The following is a 24617-nucleotide window of genomic DNA, read 5'->3' as shown; positions in this document are numbered from 1 at the left end:
GACTGTGGTGTCCGCCTTTCCAGAGAGGCTGAACCATCAGACGCACGGCGCACGCTTGCCTCCTTGGCTCTGCGACATTATCCCACAACTGGACCCACACACTCCAACAAAACGCTGCTGGAATGCCTTCGAGTAAAAACATGCAAGGTAAGTGGACACCATGGGAGCTGGACGCCTTTATTTGATCTGTTTTTGTTGTTAGAGCCGCAGCTAGCTTGACGCTTGTGTAGCCTCATACAATCGACAATGGAGCGTAGGAACCATTCAAGCTACATAAAGTCCGTGTTAATCTTTTCTTTTTTATTTCAGGAGGGAAAGCCTTCGGATTGTTAAAGGAACAGCAAAGGCAAAAACTGGAGGAAATAAACAAGGTACGAGTGTTGTTTTGATTGATGGTGGGGAGTGTTGGCAGTGCCGCCGTGCACTTGACAGTAGCCTAGCTTGGGGGCGCCACATTGACCTCCTCGGCACCAATGTTCCACTCTTGTCACCTCATTTATTGATTTTTTTCTGTTTATTGTGGGTGCGTGGGGTCGCGTGGTCGCTTCTAACACTTGTTGGAAGGCGCCACAGTCGTGTTCCACCTGCACAGAGGAGACGAACAGGTGAATGGAGCGTGTCTTTGTCTGCCAGCATCTCCTGTTTACTTCTTTACACCCGTACATTTACTGGGGGGCTGGGGGGGGGGGGGTGCCACAATCTATCTACAGTATAGAAAAGCAGGTCAGAGTGAATTGGCTTTGCTGCCCTGGCCTGGGGAGAGCATTCACACTCAAAGCAGACTACCACCCCCTATTTGTTTTTAAATGTACCTGTTTATCAGCCCCCCCACTGTGAGCACATGGAAAGCAGGTGGAGGCCATGCATCTCCATGCCCATTCCACCATTATGTTTTTTTCATGTCTTCTTCACCACCATCAGGAACAGAGTAGAGCTCTCTAAGCCGCTCACTCTAATAATAGTAAATCCATACGCTGCTCCCGCTCTGTGACACATTTAAGGACAGAATGTGCATTGTTACTGTATCGTCTCCTAAAGGTGCCCTTGTTGGACCTTTGGCTAGCCACACCTGTACAGTAACACAAGTATCATAAAAGATCCACCTCTGGCATGCTCTGCTTTCATTATCTTCTACTTGCCCTGAGGCAGTACAATAATGGAAACCCATCACTGAATATTTTAATAGGTTAATACATGATAATGTGATATATTGGGTAAATGTACGACTGTGTAGTCTCTACTAAATCAGTGCTTCTCCACGGGGTTGGCTGCGGGACCCACCACCGCCCTTCAGTGACAAGTGGTGACCCAAATTGCAGAGTTTTTTTCCCCCCCCAGCCTGCTCCGAAATGTCATATTTAAAGCAGGTGTGTCCAAAGTGCAAGCCATGGCACATTCTAAAAATAGAATATAACTCCAAGAAATCAACTGCAAAAATTTAGAAATTTGCAGGAATTTTACATTAGGTCAAAATTTTGTAATTATTCATTTTATATATTTTACAAGCATTACATCGTAAGACATACACCAGTTGAGAATCCCTGTAGTAATAATAATATCACTGTAGCTGTTATCTTAAATGAATATGTGTAGGTTAGCCATAATAGCTAATTTCATTAGCGTTCTGAAGCATCCTATTTTCTATCAAAACATCACACACATTTAGTTCATGTTAAAAGTTTTAAAAAGAGAGTCTTTGCTTAAACTTAAAGATCTCTTAATAAGTAGTGCCAAATTGATTGTTGGCGATCATAATGAATCTGTGTCGGGCTGCCACAAATAAATGCCTATACGAGTGTTTTAGTCGAGCGTCTTGGCGGCAGCACAGCTAACGGCAAGTAAACACTGCATGGCAGCGCTATATAAAATACCATATTTCCTTATGTAGTCTTACTAAACTGCAGAGAGGTCTGGGTGTCTCCTAGAGGTGCTTGTACGATTTAAATGGAGGTCACACTTGGGGAATGTGTGCTGCCTGAATCGACAACAATGTGGCCTCCTCTAGTTTGACCTCGTTTTGCAGTTGCGGCACGTTGTCACAATGTGATAATAACCATAGAGCCATGTCGGCGCATGATGCAACACTCAAATGCCAAATGCACGAGACGTACGGTTTGGAGGTTGTGACTCAACGCGGAGCCTCCGTCATCGTACATCTCCTTCACGCTAAATTACACGAGACGACGGCAGACTTGGAGGTCAAATGAGAACGTGACGCTGCTCTGTGCGGTGCCGTGCCGTGCCCGCGTGGCCAATCACTTCATTATCATTTCATTAGTGTGGATTCCTTCTGGCATTTTTTTTCCTCCTTGCTTTCCCTCACACCCTGTGGAGGTGTCCTACTTTTTCTATATGCACAATTTCTGGCGACAGCTAGCCATCCCTGTTGTGAGTCATCATGTTTGTAACCCTTTTTGACTTAATCCCTCTGTGTCCGTATCCCCACCCCAACCCCCACCCTCAGGAATTTCTGGAAGACCAGAAGTACCGGGATGAAGATGACCTTGCAGAGAAGTTGGAAGGCTTCAAAAGTAAGCAGTTGCTGGAACATGATGGGATGTGGTTGTTTCTCTTTCACTGGCAACATTGTTACACACACACCCCCCCACACACACACACACACTTTATCTTAAGCATTATGTTTTCCCTCTGTGGGAAAGGCTGTGTGGAGGTTTTCAAGGCCGAGTTCGGCACGGGAGGAATGCAGCAGGGCGTTTTTTGCTGCCTGTTGTTTGCAGAGCAGTGCCGTTACAATGACCTAATTGTGGGAATCGACGTATACATTATTTACTGAATGAGCCGGCCTGCATCACGCTGGTGTTGTTGTGTGTGTGTGTGTGTGTGTGTGTGTGTGTGTGTGTGTGTGAGACGTGTGACAGTGGCTGTACATTGTAGGATGAGATGGATGGAGTATGATGCTGCTTAGAGACACAACACAGTCAACATAGGCTTCCCCCCCTCCCCAAGGCTTTCTTTCTGAAAGACCAAAACATGTTTGTTTTTCCGTGTTTCCTGCATACGATGTTGCTGACTGAACAGCGAGTAACCAAACTGAAGATGAAATTGTTTTATTGAAGAATCATGTCACTGCCGGTTCCAGCCACGCTAGAACAATATCAGCAAATGCCGCTCTCTCCTCACAGGCGTGGGACCTTATCAAATCACTTGTTTTTCCCCAAATTATTTTATAACAATTATTACACGATGTGCACCGCTCTTATTTTGAAGGCCCGAAACATGGTTTGCGTGTAGAAAATGTATTTTGACTGTTGCTAAGTGAGATAGCTAGCTGGGTGCTTCTTGCAGCCGTGGCTTTCGTCTTTATTTCCCACAGGAAGTCAGCAGATACGGGCATCCCAAGACGCTGGGTTACATTACCCGCAACACAACTTGGGCACAGACGCCACACAGAAGTGAGTGTCTGGTTTAAAAAATAAAAAAAAGTCATGGCAGCATAAATGAGACCGCAGACGTCTGGTGGTGGGCTTGTTTTCCGTGGCTGCAGATGATCAACAGGCTGGCGCACTTGCATGTGAGGAGGCCCACTCCCCCGGGTTTAGGAACAGGGTGGGCATTGTCCTGTCCCGCACCCCATCTCACACACACACACACTCACACCCACACAGCTGCCATTGTGCGACACGGAAAGTGTAATCTGACTAGACCATGGGAGCATTCCACAATAAAAAAGACATTTAGATGGAATAACATCTATACTATATACGCTACATCTTATCTTTCTATGTGGTATTTTCTTGTGTTTGTGTTGACAAAGACGTGCTCAATACGCAGGAAACTGCAAACTGCAGGCGAAAACAATCACAATGTGTACGTAAGTTCAACACAATTTAGTCAACGCCGACCTGAGGCCTGTTGTTCTTTTCCACACAATCCTCAGCTGTCAGCATCAGCTGCTTGCGTCCTCCTTTCAGCAGACATGCTTTGCTTTTTTTTTTAACCTCCACTTTTTCTTTGTTTTACAGATAAATATGCTGAATTTGACCTGAATGACCAAGGCGAGATTGGTGAGTAACAATGACGCCAGGAAACACTTTGGAACTTTGGAAGATTTATCTGAACATATTTAATTTATTAATACATTATATGTTTTATTATTATATTATATATATAATATTATTATTAATAGCTTTATTATTCATTCATTCATTTTCTACCGCTTTTTCCTCCCAGCTGTCTTTGGGCGAGAGGCGGGGTACACCCTGGACTGGTGGCCAGCCAATCACAGGGCACATATAGACAGACAACCATTCACACTCACATTCATACCTATGGACAATTTGGAGTCGCCAATTAACCTAGCATGTTTTTGGAATGTGGGAGGAAACCGGAGTAGCTTTATTATTAATATTTTTATTTATTTTATATATATTTTAAAAATAAAGCTAATTAAATGTGCTAAAAATGTCATCCAATACTTATAATTAGTATAGTGGAGTTTATTAGCGGATGCTGATTTGCTTATATTTAGAATATTTTTTTCCACAAATAAAATTGTAATAAACATTGTGTTAATCTGAAAAAAATCAAAGTACTGTACTTCCTGTTCTATGGTTGTCATCATATTTGTCTTTGTCATAAGTCAAGTAGAGCTTGTTCGACGATGCTGTTTAAATTTAGAAGGTTTTTTTCACAAATAAAACTATTATTTGTTCTATAGCGATAAATACGTAAATACGTCCTATTCTATGGTTTTCATAGCATTTTGCTCTGTCATATGGGTAATCTTCATGTGGTGGTATCACCAAAACTAAACAAAAGCAGATTCCCAAATTCCAAATTAGCATAGTTCTCCATGCAGTGATGTACTATACTTTAGACTTGTAGTCCAAGCTGTGATTTCCTTGTTGGCTAACAGTAGATTAGCAGCATCAATACAACCTCCACCTGTCTGACATCTCCTGCTCTCAGATCTGATGGGCTTGAAGCGGATGATGGAGAAGCTGGGCGTTCCCAAGACCCACTTGGAGCTTAAGAAGATGATCATGGAGGTGACGGGCGGCACCAGCAGCAACACCATGGACTACAGGGACTTTGTCAAGATGATGCTGGGCAAGCGCTCGGCTGTCCTCAAACTGTGAGTGGAACTCTTTTTGCCGCGCGCGCGTCTGCTCGTCTTGCCATCTGCTCGCCGTGCCACATCAGCCAATTGTGACGTCCTTCCGCAGGGGATTTGAACGCTGATGTCACTGCCCGCGTGCTGCCTTAGTGGTTCATCTCCATGGCAACAAAACCCCTCCATAGTGGAGCCGTCCTTATTCTTAGCTCGTGTGATTAGCTCAGCGATAACAAATGTCACAGCAAAACTCATCATTCCATGATGGAGGGGGGAATGCTTTCCTGAAAAAGGCATCGCGGTGCCGCTATTTTAAATGCGGTTATGGCGGATGATCTCTTTGAAAGCGGCCTGCCTCGGGGTCCAGATGTATGTCAGCTCTGCCGGACTAAGCTTAGTTGGCAAATCTCCTTATCCTAAATGCACCGAGCACAGAAAAATGCTCAACTTTTTTCTCAGCCTTTGCCCTGAAAGCTTTTTTTAAAGATATGTTCCACAATCTGTCACAATTGTGAATTTCTTATCCCATTTGTTTGAGGATTTATCATATTTGGTGACATGCAGCAGTGACTCCCCAAGCACGGAATTAACATTAGCCTTTTGCAGCTCATAGTTTTATGGTTTTATTGGCCTTTGGCACAGTCTAAAAATACAATTTTAAGACAACAATAAAAATTGAGAAAAAAATAATAATTTTAGGGCGGCACGGCGGTTCAGTGGTAAGCGTGCAGACCTCACAGCTAGGAGACCAGGGTTCAATTCCACCCTCAGCCATCTCTGTGTGGAGTTTGCATGTTCTCCCCGTGCATGCGTGGGTTTTCTCCGGGTACTCCGGTTTCCTCCCACATTCCAAAAACATGCTAGGTTAATTAGCGACTCCAAATTGTCCATAGGTATGAATGTGAGTTTGAATGGTTGTTTGTGCCCTGTGATTGGCTGGCGACCAGTCCAGGGTGTACCGCGCCTCACAGCAGTACCACAGTATCCGTGATTTTCATTTGCACTCTGTGTACGCTCCCCGCCCCGCCTCCACCCACCGATGGCTAACAAAAGCGTTCATTCCGTTCATGCTGTTGTTGAAGACCAATATTATCCACCATCTCTGCATATCTGCAAGGGTTTGTTTAAAACTATGCACAAGTGCCCCCCCCCCCCCCCCCCCCCCACACACACACACACCCTTGCAGCCCTGTGTGAAAGTGCAGGAAATACCATCAGTGTGCTGAGCAGCAACTGTGAGCGTCGGTGTTTCATGCGTCTTTCACTATCTGGATCATTGCTCTCCGGGGCTTTCATTGGATTCCCCCGTGCAAGATTTCCAAAAAAGGAAATGACTCCAAATAGCTCCTGCGCCGAACAATCATTCCTTTGCTACCACTGGCTGCTCAGCCTGATCATTTTCTAACCAGAACTGCTTCCCTGTACCCCCTTCAGGCTCTAGTCCCGCCCTCACGACACACGAGTCTCTCTGACACTGGTCCCCCTCGGAATAACTCGACATTCAGCCATTAACGAGGTCATGTGACTTTAGTGTTATAAGGTCTTGGGGAGCAGGTATGTTAGATTTGATGTTATTGATCTCATACCGGACGTTTTTTTGAGATACTATGAAAAGAGGTTATGAGGAAAGTTCATGCCACAGCGTTAATCATTAGCGGAGTATTTGTGTTCATTGTTTCCGTCAGGCCGAGGTGTACAAAGTGTAGCACGGGCTAGCAGCTTGTTTCTTATTGGCCCACAGTATGTAGACGTACAAAAACACCCCCACCAGGCCAGACATGTTTACCATTGCTTTAGTAATGTTTGACTCCCTTCCTTAACAGAGTCTTGATCTTCGAGGACAAAGCCAACGCCGCTCCCTGCAAGCCAGACGGCCCACCTCCGAAGCGGGACATCGCCAGCCTGCCTTAAAGTCCTCCACAGACTCCACAGAGTCCGTTTTCCCTCACCACCACGCTGGAGTGTTGCGTCAGCCCCCGGGGACCACTGATGGACAGAGGAGGTTATTTGGTCATGTACGGTGTGTGCAAGGTGTCCCCTTGTTTTGCTTAGATCGTTTGGATCATTAAATGATGTTTGACTGTGAATATTTTTTAACAAGATGTAGCATCCTTAGCGTACGTGTAATCACACATTTTTCATAGTTGAGTGTTTGGTGGTGATGCATTAAGGGAAGATGCTTTTTAGAAACGCACAAGCAGCTTTCTTCATCCCATTCCCCCCCGACCCATCCCAGCAGCCTCGCAGGGATTCTCGCCATGCTGGTCTCGTCCCCATCGGGCCTTTGATCAGGCGCCAGAGATTACAGGGGATAGCATACTGATCTGGAATCAGTAACTAGCTTATCGCGTATCCGCCTGGTGAAATATTTGTATGCGTTTGGAAGGCGGTTGCGGTTTGAAGTGAAGCACACGGTGATAAACGGTACAGGCACACACGTAATAATAATAATAACAACACAGCAGCACAATCATGTTCTTTCCAAGTGCCTCAGTGCGGATCCACGGAGGGAAAACAACAAGAGGGAGCGTGTGCAAATGTGTCGAAGCAGTAAATGACTCCACAAACCCATAGCATTTGTGTACTTTCATACTAAACACCAACTTTCTTTTACTTTGTACAACATTCTGAGTGAGAGGGGGGGAAAAAAAGTGGTGCACCTCCCTCCCCCGCTCCCATTTTTTTGGTAACACTCTTAATTGTCATTGTTAAAGTTGTTTACTGTGAACCTTTAGGTTGTTTATTCGAGTCTCACAATGTATTATAACATGTTTCCTCCCATGTCTTCCATGTATGCTGTGATTTGTGCCTCGGTTCCTTTCCTTACATTCTTACTCTTACATTCTCCTTCCTTTCGCAATATTTACTGTGAAACATTTCTCTACTATTTTAAGATCATATTAATGCATTTTTAAGCTGTTATTTTGTTTACAGTGTGCTCCGTATTAGTGTTGTTTTAAGATGCTTTTTTTTGTTGTTTTGCAGACACCAAAGGAATTAAACATTTCTTCACACTCTTGGTTATCATTATTTATAAACATGTAGAACAGGGCCGTCAAACTCGTTTTCTCCATGGGTCACCTGAAATTGTGAAACCATATTAACGAATAACGTGGTTATCATTTTATCTTTGTATTGTTTTACTAACCAGCTCAGATTGAAGGTGCCACTCGTAAATTTTGGTATTTCCATCCATGTATAATCCATTTATAATTGGATTTGACACAAACTTTTTTTTTTATTTAACACAATATATTTTTACAAGTAAAGAATATTAAAATATATTAATTTAATTTGCCTATTTGGGGCAAATTAGTAACAAGGTAACAACAACACAACAAAAAGATATTTGTAAAAATAAATATAGAGCAGATTTGGAAAAATATCTCTCAACTGGCTGGTATCGAAAACATCAATATTTGTATTGATCATCCCGCCTCTTTGGGTCTGGTGTTGCATTGAGTCATTGAGTCGTGATTACAGGCTGCAGGCTGCTGCCACCTGCTGGACGCTTTAGGACACCGTTTTTTTTAATAAAAGTGGCGCGTTGGCTGTATAAAAAACAGACCTTGAATTATGTGAATATTTTCTGCCCATTGCAAAGACTAAAACTTACACTGTCAATTTACTGCACATTATTTACAACTTCTGCTTGCTCATTGTGTACATTTAGGAGGAAGTGCACACGCACTGTAAACAGAAGATAAGGAGGAACATTGGTGTTTCAGTAACATTAGTAGATAGCAGCATTCTTGACTTTTTAAACTGATATAATAATGGCATGATAATGGCATGATGATGTTTTAGTCGCTTTAGTTTGTGAAATTGTGCTAAAGTGATGATTGAAGATGCGAACGAAGTGAACAAAACTTAACTTTATTAAATTGTTTAGTTTCCGATGTACACTGAAGGCAACACTCTACGTAGTTTACGTTGATGCTACGTCACCAGCGGCGGCCCCTCCCACTACGTGCGGAGCAGAGGCTGTCGGCGGCTCACTAGTCCATCTGTGCCCGCGCTCAGCTAGCCAAGGAGCCGCCAGCGCGCCAGGCCACTGCGGGGAACATGGCGACGGACAAGAGCAAGCATGAGGGAAGAGTCAAAATCGGACACTACATCCTGGGGGACACGCTCGGAGAGGGCACGTTCGGGAAGGTGAAAGGTAAAGCCGCGCACGAGCACCCTTACTTCCTTCCTAACTGAAAGATGGCCGGAGAAGCTGCTAGCATGGAGGCTAATGTTTTATATATTTTTTGCATTTGCTAGCTAACTTGTCATCCAGGAAGACATGGCTACTTGTTGTCACGGCCGCCTCGTTGCTCGCAACTTTATATGGCGAGGCTTGGACGAAGATCCGGCACGGAGAGAAACGGCACTTAATAACGCATTTAGTCTGGTTTTGTGTCTCGGCAGTTGGGGCGGGTGCGTTAGCTGGAGAGCCACAAGTCGCTCTTCGCCACAACCACCGGGAAGTGAACGTCGCTCCCGAATGGATGCTAGCACTAACGGGGCTAATTATGTAGTTCCACTGGTCGTTTTGAACAATTGCTGTCAACTTGTAGCTATTTAAATGTTAAACCACGCAACCAATAAGTGTCAGTCCACACTGTGAAGTTGAGGTAAGTTGCTTCAAAACATGAAACTGTCCTTTGAGGCGCTATAAGGCGCATTCCAGTTGACTTTTACCATAAATAGCAAGGGTATTTGCAGTAGCAAACACGAAACTACACACTTCGGGGTCTTTCAGTTATTTTTCCTGCTAAACGTTGTAATGTCTTTGATTAGCAGACGAACTACAAGCAAGGTGGTGAACACACGCTTGTTTACATTTGATTGTTTACATTGTGTATGTACATTACTGTACATTTGTATGTAATTGCTTTGGCGGCTGTGAATGCAGCTTGTTGCATTGCAACTCCCTGCACCTCATGCGCATCTGGTCTACAAGATAATATGTTGTTACAGGAGGCATCAGTGTTGCCAATTTAGTAACTTTGTCTCTATATTTGATATAGGGTTTGTATTCAGACCCCCTCTGGATTGTGTTTTAACCCTTATTGCACGCACCCACGCCTCCTCGTTTGTCCCTTCTGTTTCTCACAGTGGGTCAGCACGAGCTGACAAAGCACCAGGTCGCCGTGAAGATCCTGAACCGGCAGAAGATCCGCACTTTGGACGTGGTGGGAAAGATCCGACGGGAAATCCAGAACCTCAAGCTATTCAGGCACCCTCACATAATTAAACTGTAAGTCGGAGATTACGCCCTGCACGCCGCTGCGTAATCCCCCTGCCGCCACATTATTGACGACCACTGAGCTATTTCCAGCGTTTAATGGGGGGCTTTTCGTGCCATGACCGTCTGACCCGCCACCATCGAGTTTATCCTGAGAGTTCATACTGTAGTATTGTTCCTCGAGAAGGTGTACTATAACAAAAAGCTTGCTTATTTGCAGCAGCCTGACATAAGTAAATTCCAACCGGCACAGATAGATTTAGCTGTTTTTTAGATTTTGTGCTACCTGTTAGCCCTTGCTCACATGGACTTTCTATAATGATTCACCTCTGTCGTGCTGACACTGTTTGCCTTGTTTTCAACTATTTTATGTCTTTATTCAACACACCATGCACACTTGCGTTTAGAATTCTTTTAGTTCCTACGTTCTCTGAAGGCAGTGTGATTGAGGAGGGTCCCTAAGCTAGCTCATTGTCATGATTACACACCCCTCTCAGTTTCCACACCCAAAAGTTTGGGGGAGGGGGGCAACTTAGGGGAAAAAAATCTGAAAGTGGGAGAAAAAGTAATCGTAACTGCATACAACACGATTTTTAAGGGAAAAAAATAACAGAACCTCAAATACCAAAAATATGAAAGTGAAAAATGAAAATAATTTGTTCAAAGTGAATGATTATTTTTTGTGCACTTATTTTATTTTGAATACACTGATGTATTTTTCAACATTCAGCATCAAAACCGGAATGTTCAGGTTCAAATGTTGTTTTTTTTCTCCAAGTACAAAACTTGGCCCTAATATGGCCCCTGTACGTCTACCGCTGCACCCAATCAGTAACTTTACATTATGCTCTTAAATACAGTTTTGCATCACTTGACAGCTAACTGCAAAAATGTTACTTCCTTGGCTGGTGGCAGTCGTCTCCAGTCATGTAGACGTCCATATTTAGATCATCAAAAGTGAACTGGAATCTGAGGCCAAGCGGGCGGCGTGGCAGATTGCTGAAATACCAGCTCCGTCGTGTCATTCATGGACAAGAATGTAAACTCCTTTTGTGAGAGTGAGATCCCATCTTTGGCTGGGCATGTTGAACGCTGTGGCAGACAGCATAAACAAAGTGAACTTAGTTTCACTTTAGCACTGCAGCCATTATGTTTTAGGTTTGCGTGTCATGTAATGACATGTTGTGGCCATGGAGTGATTGTGTTGATGTTCTGTTCAGGTATCAGGTTATCAGCACCCCGACAGACATCTTCATGGTGATGGAGTACGTCTCTGGGGGAGAGCTCTTTGACTACATCTGCAAAAACGGGAAGGTACGTGGAGGATGCTGTCAAATGTCCCGCAGCACAGCAGTGCAATGGCACATTTTATCAGGCTCCATTTTATCACACGCCGAGTGTCGGCGCTGTCGACACCGGGTGTTGCTTTGTGAGTCACACGGAGAGAAGGTTCTCGCCTCATACTTAATTTCTGCTCACACAGTTGGACGAAAAGGAGAGCCGTCGGCTGTTCCAGCAGATTATTTCAGCGGTGGATTACTGCCACCGGCACATGGTGGTGCACCGGGACCTCAAACCGGAAAATGTTCTGCTTGACGCGCACATGAATGCTAAGATAGCCGACTTTGGTGAGTGGGGCGCTTTGACCTGGGTCCCTGAGGGAACACATTTACTGTTTACACACATGAGCTGGAGTTTTATTTACATCTTGAAAGGCTTGTTTACTCTCATGATGTCTACTTTATTGGATTAAACGAGTGTAAAGCCATTTAAAGCCGCCGTTACAATACATTAATGAGATAATAGCCACTGGAGGACGTACGCTGTCTGGAAAAAACAACAACATCGAACTGCTAACCCGTGTCTATTGCTGTTTATGTCTAATATGAATTTTCTCTGAAATGATCTACTATATTGAGTAATACGAATATAGAGGTGACTATAGGGGTGTTAGTTTGTGTCTAGAGTACTCTAGACACAATTTTAGAATGTAGAAGATTTTAAACAGTTTTTTTTAATTGTATGACTAACTATTCACTTATTGCAGTCGGGTCTGCAACCAATTAACAGCGATAAACGACTGATGAGTGATTGCGCCATATTCCCTTTTTTCTTTAAAAAAAAAATACATTGTAATTGAACAGAAATCTGTGTAACTCTTGTGGTTTATTTTCCTGCTAAATCCCTGACATTTGTGCAGGTTTATCAAACATGATGTCTGACGGAGAGTTCCTACGGACCAGCTGTGGTTCTCCCAACTACGCGGCCCCTGAGGTCATCTCAGGACGGTAAAGTTTTGTTCATGCTCCGTCCAAACTTGCTGGATGCATTAATGGCTGCATGTTCCCTCTCCTTCTTGTTGTCAGGTTATATGCTGGCCCAGAGGTGGACATATGGAGCAGCGGGGTCATCCTCTACGCCTTGTTGTGTGGGACTCTTCCCTTCGACGACGACCATGTGCCAACGCTTTTTAAGAAGATCTGCGATGGCATCTTCTTCACTCCGCAGTATCTGAACCCTGCCGTCATCAGCCTGTTGAAACACATGCTGCAGGTGGACCCCATGAAGAGAGCCACCATCAAAGAGATCAGGTGAGGGGACAGAGTCAGCGTTGCTGTTTTCATCGTGGCCTTCACGATCTGGTCTTTCCTCAACAGAGAGGACGACTGGTTCAAACAGGACCTTCCCAAGTACTTGTTCCCCGAGGACCCGTCCTACAGCAACAACATGATCGACGACGAGGCCTTGAAGGAGGTGTGTGAGAAGTTTGAGTGCACCGAGGAGGAGGTGCTGGCCTGCATCTATAGCCGCAACCACCAGGATCCGCTGGCCGTGGCTTACCACCTCATCATCGACAATCGCCGCATCATGAGCGAGGCCAAGGATTTCTACCTGGCCTCCAGCCCCCCCGACTCTTTCCTGGACGACCAGCACCTGTCGTCGTCCGGCGCGGCCGTGGCCTCCGTGGTCAAGCCCCACCCGGAGCGCGTGCCCTTCCTGGTGGCCGAGACGCCGCCGCGGCCCCGCCACACGCTGGATGAGCTCAATCCTCAGAAGTCCAAGCACCAGGGCGTGCGGCGGGCCAAGTGGCACCTCGGGATCCGCAGCCAGAGCCGACCAAATGACATCATGACGGAGGTGTGTCGTGCCATGAAGCAGCTGGACTATGAGTGGAAGGTGAGCCCCCCACGGTACAGTGGTATACGTTGTGGTGGTCATGTACTTGTACCTTCATCAGATCGTCCTAATGTTTCTTTTCAGAGATGAACCTTCAGTTCACCTCAAAGCCTCTGAGTACTAATCCTTTTTTGAACGCTTTCAGGTGGTGAATCCCTATTATTTACGCGTGAGAAGGAAAAACCCTGTGACGAGCATGCAAACCAAGATGAGCCTTCAACTCTACCAGGTGGACAGCAGAACCTACCTCCTCGACTTCCGTAGCATAGACGGTACGTAGGAACGACACGTTCGTGACATATTGGCAGAGCGTTGCGATTACTGGCTGTGTTAATATGTCACTCATTATTTGGGATTGTGTTGTCTTCCATTTTCTCCTACATTAATATTCACATTGATCTGATCAAAAAGACGAAAGACACAAACAAACATGAATATGCAATTTTGCAGTCAAATCATTAAATTGTCATCTGTGATGACCTTTGCTAACGTATTCCCTCTCATCAAGACATGCTCATGGGCAGGCACAGCACACACTTGATCAATGATTGACCCATATTAGCTTTTACAGCCTGCAAGTGAACGGCAGAACCTCAATGAAATCAGAGATGCAAGCAGTCGTTTCCCTTTAAGCCACGGCCAAGCTTTTGTGTGCAAATGCAAAGACGTGTAGTTTTAAACCCATAGCCTGGATGGAGGGAGGTTCCGTGGAGCAGAGTGTGCTCATTCCATTCATATTGAATAATCTGTTCCATCATCATTAAACCGCCAGGAAGTACAGAAGTAATGATCAAAGTCACTTTGTCTTTTTGGTGTTCCAGATGACATGTTGGAAACTAAATCCGGAACGGCAACCCCTCTCCGCTCCGGCTCGGTGGGCAACTACCGCACCGCCATAAAGAACGACGCCGAGGGTGCCGAGTCGAGCGCCGCACCATCCGCGCCCCCCAAGGCCCCCGCGGAGGGCTCGTTAGCTTCGTCGCTGACCTCATCCATCGACTCTACGGGGGGTGCCGACGTCCCGTCTGTGCCTCGACCGGGGAGCCACACCATCGAGTTTTTTGAGATGTGCGCTAACCTGATCAAGCTGCTCGCACGATAGCTCGCAAAACAATCGCTATAGCCTTGTTTGCTCTCCCGAGTGTCTTTATAGCAATAAGCATGCAATTCACGACTCGGCCCATCCCGGCTGAGGACGGTCCGACGACACTGATGCAGGCTTCCTGAAAGGGGAAGGGATGCGCGCTGAGCTGGCAGGGAATGTGAGAGATTAGCGGGGGACGACAAAAAGGTTGAGAGCTGACAGCATTTAGGAGAGCGTTTTTGCAGCTTCCCGATCAATTTAACAGCCCACCTTTTAAAAAGTGATTACACTGAATTTCCTGTACTGTAGCGCGTGAGCACTGCTTCCAGTACTATAGAGTGAGATCATTTTGTTTAGTTTTTTTTCTCATTCCCTGAAGAAAGCGAGAAGGAAGCCACAGCAGGCATAAGGCTTTCAAGTGGCGGTCGTATATGACACAGGAAGAAGCACTTTTGCACAACTTTCTTTAATTCCTGCTGCTCTCGGTGGGGATCAGGATAGAGGCGTGGATGCTTTGTGGCGCCGTCATGGCTGCCGCATTCATTACCGGACTGTAAGGAAGTGCAATGAACCCCCCCCACCACCACCCCGGCCCTATCCTCCCTAATGTTTGTGTCTTTAGTCAGGGACGGCCTCATCATCACCCCACTTCTCACGGTTCTGTCAGTGTCGCTGATTTGTCCCCGACATTTTATATATATTTATATATATATATAAAGAGGTCAACATATTCATCAGTAAGTGGACATACGTTGGTTCTATTGCTGAAGAGTACCTGTTCTGCTTTTTAAATCATCACTTACGTTTGTCAATCATACTTGAGTGTCCTTCTAGATGAATACGCAGATTTTACCATTTAGAAGGTATTTGCTAGCTGACAGTCAATATCCTGAGATATATCATCTTTTTTTTTTCTAGTGTCACATATTAAAATGACACTTTGCTTTTTTCTTACATGTTATATCGGCTTATTCTTATTTTATTACTATTGTGACAAATAATTCAGCAGTAATTTGTGTCGTGACTAAGAAGAATCGCCTTTTGCCTACGTTCAGTTCACAAATGCCAACCCACAACGCGTGTCCCCTCCACATGGGCGCTTAAATGACGAAAGAAGCAGGAGAACACGACCGGATTTCCCTCACATTCCTGCAAAGTCTGACCTGCTTGGAAGAAGGCTTTAAACGCAAAACAAAGGGGTAGCTCCTTCTGCTGAAAGCAAAGTTACACCAGACAAGCTTATGAATGTCACCCGTTTATCTTTGAGCTCCCTTGGTGTTCTTAAAAAAAAAAATCTCATTTCATGTCTAGTTTGTATCTGTCGGATTGCCTTATCGTTATCAGTACTGTCATTTTGTTGTGCAAATGTTTTGAAGTCATGGCTGGGTTTGTGTGGAAGGCCCACCATTATTCCGAGTGTTAACTGAGAAAAATGTAAAACTAACTTTGAGGCTCATATAGAAATGACCGTTCAGCTGCAAAAGCTACAGCGAGTATTTTGTTTTTGCCAAACCACTGCGGACCTTTGACTTTTATCAGTGACTGGCGCTTGGAAATATGTACCATCAAATTTGGTTTGACTGTCATACACACGCTTTTGGGGACAGCTTTAAAAGTTGGTTGTTCAAAGTGTTTTACATTTCAGATGTTTTGTTTCTGTCCAGTGGGTCAGGTCTGGACTGAACACTTTTTTTTTCTTTAAACAAGAGCTGATAGAATATAATGACAATGGTCCTTAAGGATAAAGAGAAAAACATTTAATTTTAAGGGTGCACTCTCCAGTGCTGATGGCAAAACTGCTCATGGCTTACATGGTGGGTTTTGTGGGAAGGATGAATGTGTGAAAATTTGACTTTTTTTTTTTGAGAAGCACAGACTGGCGTTGAAATGGTCTAAACTGCTTTTAATACATTTTTGTTTTGTTTTTGGTGTGTAAAGGGACCCAATGTGATTGACCAGTGTATATCTGAATGGACAGTGTTGGAAATCATTTGTATACACAACTGCCTAATAAACTGCTAAATTGCACACAAACCTCCAATGGCTTACTTAATATATACTGTATATTAAAATTGTGAAATGTCAAAGAACAAATCTAGTGGAGTCAAACTGAATAAAGATTGCTGAGTAAGCAGTGGAGTTACTTTCAGTCATTTAATGGATCGTTATTCTAAAATGTATACGTTTAGAACTTGTATGCACGGCAGATTTGAACCTAAGTCACGGACTAGGCTCTACGCCTAACGTTAAATGGGGTTCGTGTCTCTTTAAGGCATTTACGTTCGCGTCCGAAGACACAACAAACATGGCGATGTTTCGCCCCAGAATTTAATGCGTGTGTTCATATCTAATGGACTTGTGCATTTCTATTGGATAAGCTGTAGTAAGTGTTTTGTGACTGAATCAACTCAAATGTATGTATTTATGGTGAGTTACGGTGAACGTTAGCGAGCGATAAAAAGTATGAGTTTCCTCAGACATTTACTTCCGGGACGGGCATTCCTGTTTACTTCCGGGTTACACATCCGACGTGACAGCGACAACAAACTTGGCTAACTATTAGCTTTTCTCTCAAAATTCAAACAGCGTGTGTTGATAACTGAGAGGATATGTACAGTTAAATTTACAATACGATGTTTTGTGACCCAAATCAACTCAAAAGAATGCGTTTTTGTAAGTTATAGCGAATGTTAGCTTGCGTACGTTAGGTAGCTTAGCTAGTTGTGCCCCGGATGTTTTGGTTAAGACAACTACAACTTTTGTCTCATTGACCGTTTAGCAAGTAGTAACTGCGACATTGATGTTGGTAATGAAGTTGCATGTTCCCCTCCTGCAGGGTAAAGAGGAGATTTGCGGTTAAAGCGAAATCCGCCTCACACCCGGAATGGCTTCCTTTGGCTGGAAGAGGAAAGTCGGTGAGAAGGTGTCCAAGTCGGCAGCGCGGCAGTTCGAAGAGGCCGACAAGGCTGCAGACCCTGTCGCAGAGCAGGACGAGGAGGTGGACTGGTTACACGCCATTAAACGCCGCCGGGAGATTCTGATAGAGGACTGTGCGACCAAGGGCAAGAGGCTGAAGGACGAGGGAACGCTGCTGGCCGAGCAAGGCAGGTCAGTGAATGTGTTGGAAAAGCCCGTTTTCTTCTCCCGTGAAGGGCGTTTTCTCAAAGTTGTCCACCAGGTGGCGCCAAATCGCCAAAAGCTCCCATCCCTGTAGCATCCGGTACAGCCACGGAAGACTGTGTGGTTATTTATTGAAGTTAACGACCAAATCAGTCATTGGGGTATGGCGTCTATTAGAGAAGAGGCTACTTCCCGAAGGGAGGCACAAATACACTTAATTCCAAACCATCCATTTTCTATTCTGTTTATTAGTTTGGTAGACATGGTATATCTGGCATTTTTTTTATCGTCTAAATAATGATTACTTTGTAAACCCCCTACACACCCCAACCACACACACTCACACTCAAAAGGATGTCATTCTGCTTGTTGCCCTTGCAATTGCCTCATAATTGCATTTGAAAAGGCCAAAGTTGATTATGCCCGGGAAATAATGCTCCTTAATGGCCGTCTTGGGGATTGCGTCTGGCTTCGTCATGCAGATGTGATTTCCTGATAGCGTGGCAGGTTTACGTGCCCATCAAAAGCACTTAGAAGCACAGCAACCTATTCAGCTGACCTGCATCTGACCAGACAGCGTGACCAGACAACTATAAGTGCACTACCAATGGATTTATTAAAGCCACTCGTTTCCACAAGCCGTCATGTTGAGGCACCGTATGTGTGCTTGGCACGTTGGCTGCATTACTCATAACTTAGCAGGATTGAGCCATTTTATATTCTCAACAAGGTGTCATTTACGTCCTGATTGTTCTCACCTTGCCCCACATGACCCGCGTTCACAGAAGCGAATATTGCTTCATTTCCTCACATGGTGTTGTTGCAGGGCCCCCATTTTTTTTTTTTTTGCTTCATCGGTTGCTTGCAGTTTCAGCACTTCCCCTTCCTTCCTCCCTTTGCTTTTTATGTTATTTTGCTTGACGGCGGTGTCCGGTTTGAAGGCACTGCGGTTTCTCTTCACCGCCACTTTTGTACAACTTGAAGTGTTTGCAGACAAGTTTGGATGTGCAACCAACCACAATACTAAACACATCTCTGACAGGGTCCATCAAAGCCAAGCATTATTATCTTAGTAAAGGCTTGTGGTGGCGGCCCGCCACGGATACATTTCCACCGCCACAGAGACATTTGGCGCTACCTTTTTTCTTTGTGATATGCTAGCACCAACGCTGCTCGTTGTTGTGGCTAAACCAGACCGCTGTGTGTTTTCTTTAGGCACTGGGAGGCCATCAAGAAGTGGGACGAGGCCATTCAATTGACGCCAGACGACCCACTGCTCTACGAGATGAAAGCCCAGGTGTGCCCCTCCCCCCAACCCATTTACTTCCTGTTCTAAGCTTTTGCGTTCATGTGTTCATATTGTGAATTCATCGCAGGTGCTGACCATCCTCCAGGAGGTCTTCCCCGCCGTCAAGGCGGCAGAGACGGCAGCAAAACTGCGCCCCTTGTGGTGGGAGGGCTGGCAGACGCTGGGCCGTGCCCAGCTGAGTCTCGGGGAAGTGGACCTGGTGAGTGTGACCCGTAACAGCACTTCGGAAGAAGGCTGCATTTAATGTGAAAGGGAATTTTATAGCCACTTGAAACAAATGGTAGCATGTCGGGACAGGTCCTCCGCCGTTGGTGGGGAATGGGAGTCGATTGGGTGCAGCTTTGGCTACCGAGAAGCATGTTTACCTTGCAATAGTTTTACTTTTTAGAATGCCATTGAATATTTAATATTCAATATTTATTTATTTAATTAGAACAATTAATAATAGAACAAACTTGTTTGTGTTTGTTCTAATACTAATATTAATAAAAATATCATCATGTTTGAATCATTTACATGGCTTATATATATTATATATAAAAATATAAATATATGAATATTTATATGAATAATAATGTGTACTCATATTTGAAAAACAGCTGAATATAATTTTTACATTATATATTAATAATGTTATATTTAGTTTTTAACATACATATATTTTTTGTTTAAATATATTAGTATTCATATTTAGTTTTTAAAAATCTTTATTTAGATTTATAAACAATACAAGTAATAAATATTAATAGGAAGGAGGTGTTCTTTCATTTTTCTCTCAGATTGAGCAAGTGAGCTGACCAACCTTGGTCACCAATCATCTCTTTGGAATATTTTCCTCTCATGTCAAGTTTTGCTGTGTGTGCCGTTGAGTTGGAACGAGCCGTTAAGATGCGTCGCTTACGACTGTTTACCACAAACACCCCACGCCCATTCCTTCACGGAACATGCAGCTACCTGCATGCTCGCATGTGCATGTGCAGCGAGTTTCAAAGGAAGGTACGCCACCAATCCTATCACCGTCCTGTTCGGCTCCTGCTGTCCCGTGAGGCTTCCAGCGGCCAACGTGTACAATAGGAGGACTTGAAAGTCATCAGCAGCGCCAAAGACAAACAAAGATTAACAAAGACATTTCACATACAATAAAGCTGCGGCCAGGTGGAAGGCCGCAGGGGGTGGGGGAGATGGGGGGGGTCTATTTTTAGCCAGACTTGTCCCATCCAGTTGGAACGTTTTTGTCGGCATCAACATGTCGGAGTGGAGCTGGAGTGAAATCATTCCGCATGCCGCTTTTCTATTTTAATCTGCATGTCTGCAGGTGTGTCGTCTGTGTTTATGCCAACCATATCAGGTGGTGTCCTAATATTTAGGCTTCATCAGCATGTCTTATTGCATCCTTATGCATGGCTCGCATAGTCACATAGTATGCCCCAAAATGGTCTTCAGGTCTTTCACTGCTTTTACTCCACCAGTTGAAAGGAGCACCCTGCATGCGCGTGTGCAACATAGCCCAGCCAAAGAGTGACTACTAATAAAGTCCAGAAATCCCTCGATTATGGCGGTTAATTGGGTTCAGACATGACCCTGACAAGTGCATGTCCATAAAGTAGGATTACAACATCTGAAACACACTTTACAACACGATTAGAGCCTTGTAGATGTAAAATAACACCCCTACAGTCACCCTTACACTTTTATTACCTGATGTAGTAGACATAATAAGAGAAAATAAGACTTGTGTGTTGCGTTGTTTTGGGGGGCAGGAAGTGATGTCAGGGATTATTGTGCCAGTTGTGGGATCATTCCAACCTGCCATAAAGCCTATTGTTGTGGCAATCAAGTGTGGTGCTTGTCGGTCTCACCCGACACTGCAGTAACATTAGCGACGCTTAGCAAACGGGCCTTGGCACGGGTGTCCAAGGTGCGGCCCAGAGGCCATTTTTTGGTGTACTGCTGTTTTTTTTCATTGGTACACAGTCTGCTCCTCACATTCTTTTATGGTTTACGGTGGTCCTTAAAGAGGCTTTCATGGAGGCTAACGTTAGGGAGTGTGTGTCGTGTTGGTGCAGGCGCTGAGGTCCTTCCAGGTGGCCGTCCACCTGTGTCCGTGGGAGCGCGCCTTGTGGCAGGAGGACCTGGCGTGGGTGCGGACCTTACACAAACAGAACACGGCCGCCAGGGAGAAGACCCAACGAGAGGAGGAGGCCAAGCAGCAGCTCCTCAACGTCCCCGAGCTCCAGCAGGACTTTGACTTTGAGTCCGACGAGGTCCTGGACGCCTGCGTGGCCGTCGCCGAGCGGCAGACGCGCTACGAGGAGATGAGGGCCACCGCCGTGGTGGTGGACGCCGAGGGGAACGTCCAAAACGCGGAGGCGGACTGCGAGGGGGGGCGCGGGGACGTGGAGGCGGTCCCCTCGCTGAAGCGATTTGTCAAAGCGAGAATGTGATGAGGTTTGGGTCAGGCGCTGCCACTTTGTGACATGAAAACATCATCGTGGACAACCATCGGATTCTGCAAATGCTTCACAAGCGACTGATTTCCTAATCGTCAGCACGTACTGCACGCTCTACAGGCCGCATCATTAGGTACACGTGCACCACTTAACAAGCTTTCACTAAGACATTTAATTGCGTTGCATCTCCTATTTTCACCCTCATGTTGTTCAACTCGGTGGGCTAAATATTGGAAACAGTGCAGTCGCACATGACTATTGTGTGTAGCTGCTCTATAGGCGTCCACTCCTCCATACAAAGGGGTGAAAATGACATTTAAGTAGAAAAAAGGCTGCACTTTGGACACCCCTGGTATAACGAGTAGTATCGTAAAGTATAAGGTTGAACTTCTGTTTAACAAACAAAACAAGGTTATCATGCTAAGTGAGATAAACTACAGTAAACCTCGGATATATCGGATTCAATTGTTCCCACTGGTTTTGTCCGATATAAGCGAAATCCGTTATATGCATGTACCGGAAAATGTTTTGTCCGTTATAGAAAGGCACTTCCTTGACTATGTTTCCAATGTACCTGGACGCGCAGGCAACGCTGCAAACGCTGCAAATGATGTCGTATAGCGGCCTGTCACGATTCGGCGAATCGGAGCGCCACGATGCGGCCATCCGATATATGCGAGGGAAATTTAATGGAAATGCATTGGAACGGGACGGGAGATTTTGTCCGAAATAGGCGAAATCCGTTATAAAAAATCTGATATATGCAATGAATTTTTATTGGAAATGCATTACAGAAAAATCGGTTCTTTTTTATCTGTCCGTTGTGAGCGAATTTCCGATATATCCAAGTCCAATATATCCGAGGTTTACTGTAGTAATGTCAATGAAAGCTTTGTAAGCGTGTATGTAAGTATGAGCTGCAAATGCTCACACCCTTGTCCGGGACACGCCTGAAACTTTAGAGAAAAAAAAACAGGTTACATAATCCTAATAAGATAAATGAAGGTCATCTTTGTGTGCGTTTAGGGAGTGAGGAGTGATCTGTCTTAAACACACACACACACATTGTATGGAAGATATGGGATGCAAAGAGTTCCTAAGATTGGACCATTGGAGGTCAGGGTAGCTTTGTGATGCTATAAAGTTGATCAAATGTTTATTCTGCTTCCTATTCTTTTTCTGCTTAGAGGTTTTTGTTGCTGCTTTTTTTAATGCTGGGAGCGTATCAGATAGGTAGAGCCCTCTCCAGTTACCTTTTTGAGAAGAATGACAATCTCTTTCACCCTCTATAATCCAGTCAGAACCCTGAAGACCATGGCCGTGTACAATGGCGTATTGTTCTGGTTTTGGACTGCATAGACCCAGGCACCGCTGGCAACAACGGAAGGAAGTAGCCGATTAAGCCGACACTCCAGCTATATGACTCAAATGATGATGACACTGATCACTCCTAAACTTCATTTGTAGCGTGACCTCATTGCTCTGTCATCAGATCAATGAGTGGCCAGGATCAGTAAGTCACATGGCCTGTGACTGTTCTCGTGTTCCCGTAGACGATATTATAAAGGTTGTCGACCGAAACACACAGTCCGCAAGAAATAACAGTAAAAGTACACATCTTTTATTATCCAACTTTATTTTTTGCTATATTTTGTACAACATTGTGTTTGTGTATCATTGGAATCCCCACTTTCTACAACCATTAAGGTGCTAAACAAGGAAATACAACACAATTGTCACTTTGTCCCAAGTCATGCAAATAATTTGTGAATCTGTAAATTAACTTTAGGGCCCCATGAAATCCGTTCAGAATTCCGCTTTTTCCCTTTTACATTTATTTTACAGCATAGACTGTGTACTTTTAAACAAAATGTCCCTTAATTAAATGCAAAAATCCTTACATTTATTGTATTGCAATACACCGTTGGCCAATTTTGGAGTATTTCAGTAAACATTGCGAAAAAAATCCTCAGCAAACTGTAGTGGCCGTGCTTGTGACAAGGAAGACGTAGTCACCCATGTACTGACGATGTTACCAATATTTTGAAGGCCGCAAGCTCTGCTAAACTAAGCTAACCCCGAGATTTAGTTTTGAAGATTTTATGCCAACCTTTTGCCAGTGTTTCAGGCTGACGTGTCGATGGAGAAAAACTCCCCTGCATTTAATACACAAGTTGTCAAGTTTCGTGAGATTACGCGATTAACATTAGATTCCAATTTTATCGGTCAATTCCGCAATTGTGTTAAGATGGAAATCACCGAGTGAGGGTTCATGGCGTCCCTTTCATTGTGGCTGTTACTCCTGCATAGCTGCCTTCTTATGGAAAGGGACGTCATTCAAATAAGCTTACAGTGACACACAACAAACACGAATCGGTCAACTACCGTTGTAGAAACGACAACCCACAAACTATTGTCACCTTCTCACAGAGAAGAGAATCCCATCATTTTCACACTTGAAATAATGGAGCATCTTTAGCAACAGCATTCACAGTTCAACACCAGCGACTGACTTGTCCCTCGGAAATGAAATGCAGCATTGGAACTGGCGGTCTCTGGTCATGACCAGTACCGGTACATGGACAGGAATGGAATGGATATTGGAGAAACGTTGGGATGGGTGCGATTGGACATGCACATAGCTGGACAGACAGAAGATGGATCAATGGTGGGAAAACCCAGAAGAGAAGAAGAGTCATGGCTGACGTAGATCTGTGGCTATAATGTGGCTGTACTTGGGTGGTTTTAAATGACTTGATTCAAATTCCAGGTTTGTTGTTTGTCTCCCACGGCGGTTCCTGTGGGAAACAACGCCTGGGATCGGATAGCAGCAGATCCAAAGAAATAGGATTTGAATGGCGGACAGATTGTGTTTGCCCGGCCGGACGGCAGGGTTGGGAGTGACGAGTGTGGGGGTTAGCTGCTTCTTGAACCAAGGGAAGAGTCAGTCCAGTCGGCACTCATGAGAATTGAACATTCAGTCTTTGTGGTCAGTTGACAGTATGAAGAGGGTCTTTAAGTCAGGAAATAGGGAAGAGCTGAAGGCTGTGCAGAAGGAGCTGAGGAGGAAAATCAGGGAGGGGAAGGACTGCTACAGGAAAAAGATGGAGGAACAGCTGCAGCAGAACAACGTCAGAGGAGTCTGGAGAGGCCTGAAAACCATCTCTGGC

At 44.7% G+C, this 24617-nt stretch overlaps 3 protein-coding genes across 5 annotated transcripts; all 3 read left to right on the top strand.

Annotated features, from left to right (window-relative positions):
• On the top strand, nt 1–8089 carry aif1l (allograft inflammatory factor 1-like). Its single transcript, XM_058064641.1, has 6 exons — nt 1–147; nt 310–371; nt 2465–2531; nt 3984–4025; nt 4930–5095; nt 6898–8089. Exons 1-6 carry the CDS (start codon nt 123–125, stop codon nt 6983–6985), a joined length of 450 nt encoding a protein of 149 aa, XP_057920624.1. The 5' UTR covers nt 1–122; the 3' UTR covers nt 6986–8089.
• Nucleotides 8090–9019: 930 nt separating this feature from the next.
• On the top strand, nt 9020–16602 carry prkaa1 (protein kinase, AMP-activated, alpha 1 catalytic subunit). 2 transcript variants are annotated; one of them, XM_058050585.1, is made up of 9 exons: nt 9020–9236; nt 10178–10319; nt 11528–11621; nt 11791–11935; nt 12508–12595; nt 12674–12898; nt 12965–13484; nt 13630–13756; nt 14306–16602. In XM_058050585.1, the coding sequence occupies exons 1-9, from the start codon at nt 9140–9142 to the stop codon at nt 14584–14586; spliced, it is 1719 nt and encodes a 572-aa protein (XP_057906568.1). In that variant the 5' UTR covers nt 9020–9139; the 3' UTR covers nt 14587–16602. The 2 variants fall into 2 exon arrangements, with proteins under 2 accessions (XP_057906568.1, XP_057906577.1); XM_058050594.1 differs by lacking the exon at nt 9020–9236 and adding an exon at nt 9277–9693.
• A 211-nt stretch (nt 16603–16813) lies between these two features.
• On the top strand, nt 16814–22969 carry ttc33 (tetratricopeptide repeat domain 33). 2 transcript variants are annotated; one of them, XM_058050633.1, is made up of 5 exons: nt 16814–16951; nt 17405–17676; nt 18904–18985; nt 19065–19196; nt 21064–22969. In XM_058050633.1, exons 2-5 carry the CDS (start codon nt 17453–17455, stop codon nt 21439–21441), a joined length of 816 nt encoding a protein of 271 aa, XP_057906616.1. In that variant the 5' UTR covers nt 16814–16951; nt 17405–17452; the 3' UTR covers nt 21442–22969. The 2 variants fall into 2 exon arrangements, with proteins under 2 accessions (XP_057906616.1, XP_057906607.1); XM_058050624.1 differs by lacking the exon at nt 16814–16951 and adding an exon at nt 17069–17241 and having other exon boundaries at nt 21064–22947.
• The last annotated feature ends 1648 nt before the right edge of the window (nt 22970–24617 follow it).

Source organism: Doryrhamphus excisus, chromosome 2 (assembly GCF_030265055.1).
Source record: "Doryrhamphus excisus isolate RoL2022-K1 chromosome 2, RoL_Dexc_1.0, whole genome shotgun sequence".
NCBI classification, from domain to species: Eukaryota; Metazoa; Chordata; class Actinopteri; order Syngnathiformes; family Syngnathidae; genus Doryrhamphus; species Doryrhamphus excisus.
Note: the sequence above shows the minus strand (reverse complement) of the source record. Positions and strands in the feature narration are given on the sequence as shown.

Coding starts and splice junctions, on each gene's coding strand:
- aif1l (XM_058064641.1), top strand. CDS start 123: ATGCCTTCGAGTAAAAACATGCAAG. Junction 2,532..3,983: donor GAAGTTGGAAGGCTTCAAAA/GTAAGCAGTTGC, acceptor TTTGTTTTACAG/ATAAATATGCTGAATTTGAC. Junction 4,026..4,929: donor GAATGACCAAGGCGAGATTG/GTGAGTAACAAT, acceptor TCCTGCTCTCAG/ATCTGATGGGCTTGAAGCGG.
- prkaa1 (XM_058050585.1), top strand. CDS start 9,140: ATGGCGACGGACAAGAGCAAGCATGAGGGAAGAGTCAAAATCGGACAC. Junction 13,485..13,629: donor AGCTGGACTATGAGTGGAAG/GTGAGCCCCCCA, acceptor GAACGCTTTCAG/GTGGTGAATCCCTATTATTT. Junction 13,757..14,305: donor CGACTTCCGTAGCATAGACG/GTACGTAGGAAC, acceptor TTGGTGTTCCAG/ATGACATGTTGGAAACTAAA.
- ttc33 (XM_058050633.1), top strand. CDS start 17,453: ATGGCTTCCTTTGGCTGGAAGAGGAAAGTCGGTGAGAAGGTGTCCAAG. Junction 17,677..18,903: donor CTGCTGGCCGAGCAAGGCAG/GTCAGTGAATGT, acceptor TGTTTTCTTTAG/GCACTGGGAGGCCATCAAGA. Junction 18,986..19,064: donor TCTACGAGATGAAAGCCCAG/GTGTGCCCCTCC, acceptor AATTCATCGCAG/GTGCTGACCATCCTCCAGGA.